Source organism: Halichondria panicea, chromosome 15, assembly GCF_963675165.1.
Source record: "Halichondria panicea chromosome 15, odHalPani1.1, whole genome shotgun sequence".
Classification (NCBI taxonomy): Eukaryota; Metazoa; Porifera; class Demospongiae; order Suberitida; family Halichondriidae; genus Halichondria; species Halichondria panicea.
This window is the reverse complement of record NC_087391.1, coordinates 5,108,107-5,117,877: the sequence shown is the minus strand read 5'-3', so window position 1 is coordinate 5,117,877 and position 9,771 is coordinate 5,108,107. Positions and strand designations below refer to the sequence as shown.

The window sequence follows — 9,771 nt, the reverse complement described above, 5'->3', positions numbered from 1 at the left end:
TACAATCCACAGAACGACAGCCACCCAGCCGTACATGTACTATATATACTGTACTAAATTATGTGGCTGTACATACATGACTGTACATGTAAATCTACTTAGGAAAGCCCTATATAGTATAGCTACAAGCATCACACTGCTTTATTGCAGCTTCACTAGTACTAGCTGCATGTACATGTACATATATAATTAGACTAGCTGTACACACATGCACTTACTGTTCCATAGAGATAGGTCATGGACCCGGGGAGGAAGTGACCACTCACGTACACTCCGTGTGCCCCCACAAACCCATAGGCTCCCGGTAACACTTGCATGTGTGTGTCTGGACATGTATTTCTCTTTGAAGTCGTGTGATTAGTCAGTGTATACGACGATCCAGCCGCCCTCCCTGTAATACTATATCATCTCTAATGGTTCTGTGTTCTCTTCAGGTGCTCTGATTGCTCAGGATCGGATACTACAGCTCATGCCCAACGTGACACTAGCAATGCATCTTCTCAACGAGCGATACAGCACCAACTCATTCTGGAAGCCGTATATAGGTGGTCACATGATTATCACATGACACCAGCGTACCGTCACCCCACTCCTCCCTCCCCCCCACACACACACAGACTCTCTCCCCCACGAATACACCACACCATTCTTTTATCACAAAGATGATCTAAAGGAGCTGCAGAGTTCACCTTGTCTCGGTACAAGTTACAATAGTTACTGCTAAGTAAGGGCTGCATTTAGAAGGCAAAGTGGGTGCTGTAAAATAGTCATTAACTTTTGTTTTGATGATCCAATTTCATTGATTTTAGAATTTTCTGAACGCTTAGAAAGATACCTTTCAAATGATGTCATCAAATCCCTAATTTGATTCGGACCATAATTTGTCATTTTTCGCCCTTGGACCATGGGCTATAATCCATGGTATTTGGCCGAAATTGGCAAATTTGGTTATCTCCCAAATATGAACATTGATGGTACCATTTGAAAGGTCTTTTTCTAAGCTTTCGGAAAATCAGAAAATTGTTGAAATTTGATGCACGGAATTCAAGTTAGGGCAACTGAAGAGTGCCTGAGCCGTTATATACTTATTGTGTACACAGAAAGAGCAGTGGTAGCTATTGAACTTTGCTGCTTATAACTTGAGAGGGGTTTACATAGCTCATTGATTGATAGTACCACAATAATAATAATTGATGGTGTGCTTGGTTATACTAGTGTGCTGCAACTCTAATGGCGGTAATGGTGAAGTGTTTCAGTGCTGCTGCAGTGTACGTGATATCAATGTTTGTTATTTTCCTATTTTCTTACAGTCAAGGCGATTGTGCAGATACGAAATGTCTCCAAGCTGTATGCTCACTTACACCGCCTCGTCAGAGTGAGTATACCCAAGAGTCGTAACTCTTGCTACTACATGTATGATCTTAGAGAGAGACCTTTTAGTAAAATCAAAAATCTGTTTTTGGGGCATTATAGGTTTAATTTATATAATAAAGCCCATGGTCTTTTAAAAAAATACACCACCCCCCTCAGACAACGTGTGACCCCTCCCTCCCACTCTTTGAGGCTGGCTTCTTCCTGGATGACTTTCTATGGGCTGTGTCTGCCGTCATGTCTCGACAAAACGAAATCCCCGAGAAAGCAGACGGTTCCAATAACGTACTAGCCCTGATTCCACTCTGGGACCTGTGTAACCATACCGAGGGTCACATGTCAACATTCTACAATCTGGAGGAGGGGACGTGTGATTGTTATGCGCTCGAGGACACGCCCACTGGGGAGGAGTTCCTCATATTCTACGGCTCAAGAGCAAATTATGACTTGCTGATTCATCAGGGCTTCGTGTTCATGAGGAACAAATCAGATGCTCTACAGATAAGATTAGGTGAGTGAGTCTCGCTGACATTTCAGCAGTGTTGCAACACCCAGTATGTTAATCGATTGTTAAAAGATGAATACAGTGGACCCATAGTGATGCTACATGCGCTGTGTGCGTATAGTATGCAATGGTGTAATATACATGTAGATCTTCCCCCCCCCCCTCGATGTACGCATAATATGTGCTTGTGTAATATTGACCTTTGCCCCCTCCCCTCCCCATGTACAGGCCTGAGCACGGATGACCCTCACTATGATGGGAGGAAGAAGATACTAGAGAAACTGAACATACCAGTGTGAGTGGTACTGGGAGGTGCATGTGATCTCTACCGTACTGGCGCGTTATTAAGCGCATGAGCCTATATTATATGTTATCCACAGCAAGACGCTATTTATATGTGAATTAGTACCTAACAAAGGAAGTATAGTGTGTTGTAATTAGAATAGTACACAGATTTTAAGGTGCTTTTCATTTGTCCACGAAAATAAGCGAACAGTAACATACATCCGGAGTGCGTCTAACCCATGAGTTTCCATTTATATAATATTATTGTAGCACTTATACATAATAATGTATATGCAATATGCACTTAATAACACACCAGTTCAGTATACTTATATACCCCTACCGTGTTTATTCACAGTTACATGTGGGAGACTATGTACGAACAAAACTTCAGGTTTTACATAATTAGAGTGTGCTGTAATTCAAACACTCTATAGTTACAATGTTACGAGACTGTGTTGTCTTGTCGCACAACATCCTCTTTAGAGCTTGATCGAGGGAGCGGCTTAGTTGAAGGTGTTACCATGGTACCCTGATGAGAATTCGATGCTTGTGTCGGATCACCAAATCTGTCTTTCTTTATGATAGAGAATTGCATGTTTTTGGTATTGAGCCCCAAATATTTTATGGCCACTTGCTGAAGAAAAGGCCATTCTTCTGCTGAATACCTATCGTATTGATAATCGATTCTATACATGTAGATATCCTTATTATCAATATAAAGAATTCTGTCCTTGAGGTATGATCTGATACTAACCTTGATATCTTCTAAGATCTTCTCTAATAATGTTGTGTCTCGTTCTCGTTCTCGTTCTTGTTTAATTATGGGATCTAGGTAGGTGTGGCACTTGTACCACTCAATTTTATCGCGACAAATATTGAAAAAATCTCTTATGCCGAGATTATTCAGCTCAGCTCTGGTCAGGCCAGCCACAGGTAGTGTCGTGAAGTACTTTTTAATTGTGTCCGGGTCTTGTTTATATATCAATAGGAGGTCCATTAAAAATTTGTAAATATGGCTGCCAACACCTCTCTGTAAATCGAATGTTTTTTGCTCAAATTTTTCACTCGATTCACTCGGCATTAGAACAGATTCAGACACAATGGGCATTAGACTATCTAGAGGTGTACATTTGTACATACTGATAGAAGGCTCTTGGTTGGCACTGACTTTCTCCATTTTACAAATTAGCTGACATGAATATTTCTTTCTGAATAATTAGATATACATGCATGGAGCATACGTGGCACATGCGCAATTGTGTGAGTGTAGTACTCATTGTATTCCCTTCCCAACAAGCCCCCTGGGGATACGTCTATTATACCCATTGTAAATTTCACAATAAGTCCACTCACACAGATAACTTACTAGTGACCATATATGAGCTAATTTGTCGATCTAGCTATATTTTAAAGGAAATCATTTATCACTCTAACTATAATTATTCTTACTCAACATCATGAGCAAAGAAGAAGGCTCTGAGTCGGGAATTCAATATCGAGACTTTTGTGATACAGCACAGATGACAACTCAGTATGATGACCTGCGGTTTTCTTTATCGGCACCAATCCAAGAATCCAAGGGAGATAATAATTTAGATTGCTCCAATGCAGAACTGGTAATCGGTGTGGAGATTCACTGGTTAGCTGGCTTGTACAAGATGGATGCTGTGATCACGTATTTAAGAAACCCCCGATGTAGTGGTAAATTCAAGGAATACAAAAAACATCTGAAGCAGTACCTCAGTAAAAGAGTATCAAAGACTCCTAACAGCAAGTGTGCAGAGTATGTTGTGAGGACAGACTGTACGTGGGCGTTGGAAGAATCTGACATTAAAGATGCTTGTGCTGTCATTGTGGACCTGCTTGGAATTGATGATGTCAAAAGAATGGAAATATCTGGAGAGCTCGTCAGAAGGAATCTCGTTATACAGTTGAAATCACCTAAACACAATATTTGAGAAATTGCCGTTACATGTACTTTTACCATTGAATCTATTTTACATCTATATTATAAGTGTCAATCATGGGATGCATGCAATTTGCTATGGTAATAATTTCCTGCTTATAATATGGGCATATCATGCAGCCAGCATCTATGGTGGTACTAGCCTCATCCACAACAGGCCGAGTTGACTCTAAAATAATGCTAGGTCACCATTTTTCTCCTTTTCGCTCTTTTAGAGAAAAATCAGCCTGGGAATGAAGTTACCAGGATACTAACCTCGTTCCCAGGCTGATTTTCTCTATTGTAACGCTAGGAACGCTAAAAATCAGCCAGGGAACAAATACCATGATATAGTATAGGGCATCCCTAACCACCCCTCCACACACACCCTCTACCCCACCCCCACCACCCCCACACAAACACACACACTCTACCCCACCCCCACCACACACATGCAGAGGAGGAGAGTTCAGTGTGTACTGTATGGAGTGTCCATTTTCTCAGTCGCTGGTGGCCTTCACTCGAGTGTTCACAGCCACAGCAGAGGAACTGGAGGGTCTCCTCATTATGGACCAGGAGCAGCTAACAGGGACACTCTTCAATGATCGATGGAGTGGAGATAATAGAGTACTGAGCTTTCTACTAATAAGGTAACTATGGGAATAGTTAACTTGCTAACACATGCTGTGAAACCCGCTTCAAACTGGTCATCTCTTTAGGGGAATAAAGATTCCCCTAAAGACATACTACATGTATATGGGAGACTTTAGCATTATAACCCTGACTGTATTATAGAGGGTGTATATGTATATATAATTATATATATGATATGTTTCACTGTATTACTGTTTAACCGTGCATCCACTGTAGGCTTGTACACATTCACTTGCATAAGAGTGCATTCAGTGTGTACTGTAACAATACAAACATCAAAAGATGAATTTGCAATACACTGTTGCTTTGATGTGTCTTGTGATCATGCATCCTTCCTAGCTGTACTCACTGTGTTATGATTCCCTTACAGATGCCAAATCCTGTTACGGAGCTACACAACCAGTCTAGACCAAGATGCCCCCCTCCTCGACAAGCTACACACCTTCACACCTTACACACAACTGGCCATTCAAATAAGAATCTGTGAGAAGAGAATACTACACAATGCCGTGGCCTACGCCAGAAGAGTGGGGCAACAACTAGAAGCCCTAAAAGTCACTCAGGAGGCAGGAAAAGAAGATGAGCTGAAGACGTTAGAAGGTCGTGTTGTACCCGCCTCTGTGGATAGAGTGGGCATGAGTGAGTCTGGCTTTGTGGGGGGTATGCTACCAAGTAACGCGGGGGCGGAATCGTCAACTAATTGTCAACAAGACAGCAACGAAGCGACCAATCACCTCACAGCTGTTTCAGATGGTACAAGTGTGACTAGTGATTCAGAGGTGCCTCAGCAAGACACTGCAATCGTGGCTGAGGAGTTGCCATAGTAACAGGGACACACTGGGGATGGAGGAGTTGGTCGTGACTGATAAAGGAAACAATTAGAACTTTATATATCTTATTGACTAACGGTCAATTAATAATAATTTCCGTTGCATTTATTTTCATGGATGCAAACAGTCAGTCATTATTATGTTCTCCCAATAATTGTGCAGCAAATTGTTAACTTTTTCATGACCAATTTCAATGCTTTGCACTGTTGGACAAAATTAATTAATTTTGATAATGACATAATAATGATTATGATCTCTAGCTACTAAAGCAAACCCTACAATTATAAATTATATGATTTCCTGATGATAAATAATACAACATTTTTAATTTCTAACTTTGTGAGTTCTAGCCCTCCACACGAGAGCTAAGCTCATTGGTACAATCCACACAACTCCAGGGCTCAGGACGACAGCCACCCAGCCATAGACATATATGGTTATAGCCCACGAGGCCTGGAGGAGCCACAGCAGGAACATGATCACATGACAGCCACCGTTGAAGAGCTTGCCCTTCAGGCTAGTCACATGACGGTCGTGTGATTTGATGTGGTTGAGGTAGAAGATGAAAGGAATGTGAAACAGTACCATCTGAGAGGGGAAAGACAGTAATAAATAAATTCACTGTAGCTTGCATATACATGTACATGTAAGACTGTATTGTACTTGTACATGGCTGTACGTACATGATGGTATATGTAAGTAGTAACTACAAGCACACTAGCTGCTTTTATTGCAGCTTCAGTGAATGACTAGATACACTACTACAGCTGTACATATACACAGTACACATGTACTTAGGAGAGCCCTGTAGCTATACAATTAAGCACTGCATGGTTTCAGACAGTTTCAGTGATTGTGCTGAAGCTCACCTGCGCTGTTCCATAGAGGTATGTCATGGACCCGGGGAGGAAGTGACCACTCACGTACACTCCGTGTGCCCCTACAAACCCATAGGCTCCCGTCAACACCTCGGCAACATACCACGGCCCTGGGGCAAGAGGAACACATGATGAAGACTTTGAAATAGTTGCACAGACATAATTATGTATGGGTGAGCTATCGTTGGAACAACACACATTTAGTATTAAACTCACCAATCCCAAAGTAGATTTCAAAGCAGAGCAGTGTGAAAAATGTCAGTTTGTCTTTCACAATAGGGTACACTTGTGAGGGGTGTCCTGCAGTTAGTAATACAATCGAATGCAGTAAATATACAGACACACATCACTAGTAGATTCTTAGACTACTACTGTACACTGTATGTATGCAGCACACACACACTGACCATGATTGCACCAAGCTAACAGTAGTGACACCACCACCATCATCCACAGGAACAGGAAACCCACTCTGGTCTGTGTGAACAATGACAAAGTTGTGGCAGGGCATTCTCAATGAAAATAGACTCTATGTAGTAGAGCTAATATTTGAAATGCATGAATCTCAGCCATAAATAAAAGTCTACAGTTCTTGGTTTCTCCATTGCATGCTCACATGTATGCAGCATGTGTTAGGGAGTTATTGTGCACACGTACCAGTGCTCGTAGGTCGGGGAGGAGCAGCATCTGTGGGAGGAGGTCCAGAGAGGCTGTGGTCCCATCCAGGGAGAAGACCTGCTCCACTCTAGCCTCTCTGCCACTAGAGTCCTGTATAGGCACACAATGCGTGTAAATATGCATGCAATCACAATAATTAAACTTCTGTATACCCATACAATCATTCACAAGCCAATTTCTCAATGGGAAATTTTTTAAATGGTTTGAGGACAAGAGGATTGCACAAGGACATTGTACCCTAAAGCCATGCAGGATAATTAACTAAGTTACTGATTTCTGACAGTAGAAGTATATAGCATATATACACTCACCTTAACTGTAACCATAATCTTGTGGAGTCCGGTGCTGTACTTATCGGGTGACCATGGTAATGCGTAAAGAGGCCCCTCCCCCTGTCTACTGGGCATGCCCAATGGCTTCTCGTCCACCCAGACCTTCACTTCGATTATTGGACTAGTAGAGAAGGCCAGGAATCGGATGTGTGTGGAGTGGGCCATCCGTCCTAACGGTTCTCGTGAGGGAAGTGAGAAATGAGCATCCTTTGGGTTAGTGATGAGCACCAGCGGCCATTGAGTGAGAGTGGTATCCGTGAAGGAGAAGAGATCGTGGTCAAACGCCATCAGACGATAACTGAAGAGGGGGGGATTAATTACTTACAATTAGCAGTTGAAAGTTAGTGTACAGAGCATCTGCTACTTGTTTATCAAAGTAACAATAATTATACACAATACACACACATCTGTACAATCTACAAGCCCATATGTGTTTACTAAAACTTCCCAGGTAACAATGCTATTGCTGAGCAATCACTAATATACAAACTTCAGTCTGCTACTAAATCTCATATAATTTTATACCGTCTGTTTCCAGTGAAGTCGATGAGCTCCATCTCCAAGTGTCCACTGGGGTGTATCCCGTACATCTTGTACACAAAGTCGGCTGCAGTGTGCAGGTGACCACACACATGGGCCACAGAGGAGGCCATGAGAGTCCGCAGGTCTCCGTGCCGATGTGTGGTAATGGTAGAGGAGGGATAGTGACTAAACCACATCGTGGCGTTGGAGCGTTGTTTGGCCAGAGTGGAAAGACGACTGAGAACTTGCAGGTCTTCCTAGAGGGGGAGGGGCTCTTTCATGTATTGTAGCTATCCGATTGCATAAACAGTTAACACTGGGAGAGCCTACATACTCTAAATTTTGTAAAAAAACTCGTAGGAATAGTTTTTTACTATCGACAATTGAGCATACTAAGCTGATCACCATAACTGCTGTACAATGAGTAAGCTAAAGCTTGGCACCTACATCGTGGAGTATGCCAAAGAAGTTGTATGGTCTCCTTGGTCCGGGGTTGGGACAGGCGTCCATACCAATGAAACTGTACCCTCCGAAAGATGTGTTGTGTGTATAGAGGTACGACTGAGAGCCGTGGGCCTCACCAGACACGGAGAAGTCCCTGAGGGGGGGGGGGGATGATTACAAATTGAGATAGATACGTTTAATTGTAATTGCAAGCCCTTTGGTCTGATTCTTTATACAAATTAATATGAGTACATGTATCAGTATTTAGTAATGCCGAATGGTTCCTACACTAAATAATCAACAGAGTCTCACTGCTGGAGGAAGTGTGTGAAGCATTTTGAAATAGTAATCAGTGTGTCCATTTGTATACCTGAATATGTTTGAGTCGTGGTCGTGGTTAACTACATCAAAATTGTCTGCAAAGGGAAACAAGGAACGGTGGTATAGTTAAGTGAGTGTCAACAAGCGTGGGTACATTAGAAACATGTACAGTTTCAATAAGGGGAAGTGTCTAACTGTTCTTTCCTGTTTGTAAACACGAGAGGCTTCTATACACGTAGAAGGGAGGCCGTTAAACTCCCACAAAGATCCCACTAACTCCACTTTCCCCTTCAAACGCACACACTCCAAATGCATACACTCTCATCACCGACCATGGTTCCCTCTGATATCCAGCCAGGCCACCTTCTCTCTCACACTGCACTCATTCAGTATCTCCTTGTACCAGTCCCACTCAATTTGAAACTGTTTCGACGACCGACTATCAGCGTACTTGGCGTGGGTGATGTCACCAGTCGCCATGACTACCGAGGGTCGAATGGTGTCCAGAGTTTCAGAGCAAAAGTAACGAAAAGCACCAGACACATTATTCTTGCGATAGTGAGACAGATGAATATCAGATATCTGAAGAGAATATTATACTGTAATGTAGCACTAGTAACAGTATTCCCTCACCTGCAGGAACCAGATGATGTTGTCGTTCTCAGCCCCTGGGAATGGTGGTTCATTGCCTTTCTGTCTGTTCCTCTCTTTCATAGCCTCCTCAGAGGGCAGGCCCTGGTAGAGGGACTCCAGTAGAAAGCTACCCAGCCAGGCAAAGTATGCTGTGAAGGTTAGAACAATGAAGTGGAGCACTTTCACTCTCATTTCTTCTCTTTTAGCCTCTAGCACTACTATAGTACTAATTACTCCTCTGTGCCATGTGGTTACGCGAATCGTCAACAGCTTCTTTCTACAGACGACCTTTTCCCTACTTTCACTCCAGCAACAGTGCAGCTAGACGACCTTTTTTTTTTTTTTTTTTTTCTACCCTTGTTCTTAAAAG

The 9,771-nt window shown here is 42.5% G+C and overlaps 2 protein-coding genes across 2 annotated transcripts; one reads left to right on the top strand and one right to left on the bottom strand.

Annotated features, from left to right (window-relative positions):
* The first annotated feature begins 384 nt into the window (after positions 1-384).
* On the top strand, positions 385-5,777 carry LOC135349214 (actin-histidine N-methyltransferase-like). Its single transcript, XM_064547717.1, has 7 exons — positions 385-545; positions 618-698; positions 1,311-1,375; positions 1,531-1,882; positions 2,105-2,171; positions 4,568-4,759; positions 5,134-5,777. Exons 1-7 carry the CDS (start codon positions 470-472, stop codon positions 5,585-5,587), a joined length of 1,287 nt encoding a protein of 428 aa, XP_064403787.1. The 5' UTR covers positions 385-469; the 3' UTR covers positions 5,588-5,777.
* On the bottom strand, positions 5,760-9,685 carry LOC135349212 (transmembrane protein 62-like). The gene is made up of 11 exons (XM_064547715.1): positions 9,402-9,685; positions 9,101-9,350; positions 8,818-8,863; positions 8,451-8,601; positions 8,007-8,260; positions 7,461-7,779; positions 7,129-7,239; positions 6,879-6,948; positions 6,688-6,771; positions 6,463-6,581; positions 5,760-6,181 (listed from the first exon to the last, which is right to left on the bottom strand). The coding sequence occupies exons 1-11, from the start codon at positions 9,591-9,593 to the stop codon at positions 5,918-5,920; spliced, it is 1,860 nt and encodes a 619-aa protein (XP_064403785.1). The 5' UTR covers positions 9,594-9,685; the 3' UTR covers positions 5,760-5,917.
* Positions 9,686-9,771: the final 86 nt, after the last annotated feature.

Bases quoted from the DNA above. Each gene is read 5' to 3' on its own strand.
- LOC135349212 (XM_064547715.1), bottom strand. From the start codon at position 9,593: ATGAGAGTGAAAGTGCTCCACTTCATTGTTCTAACCTTCACAGCATAC. The intron at 7,240-7,460 runs GTGAGTGTATAT...GTGCCTATACAG, and splicing joins AGATTATGGTTACAGTTAAG to GACTCTAGTGGCAGAGAGGC. The intron at 6,582-6,687 runs GTGAGTTTAATA...CTCTTGCCCCAG, and splicing joins TGAAATCTACTTTGGGATTG to GGCCGTGGTATGTTGCCGAG.
- LOC135349214 (XM_064547717.1), top strand. From the start codon at position 470: ATGCCCAACGTGACACTAGCAATGCATCTTCTCAACGAGCGATACAGC. The intron at 1,376-1,530 runs GTGAGTATACCC...CACCCCCCTCAG, and splicing joins ACTTACACCGCCTCGTCAGA to ACAACGTGTGACCCCTCCCT. The intron at 2,172-4,567 runs GTGAGTGGTACT...ACACACATGCAG, and splicing joins GAGAAACTGAACATACCAGT to AGGAGGAGAGTTCAGTGTGT.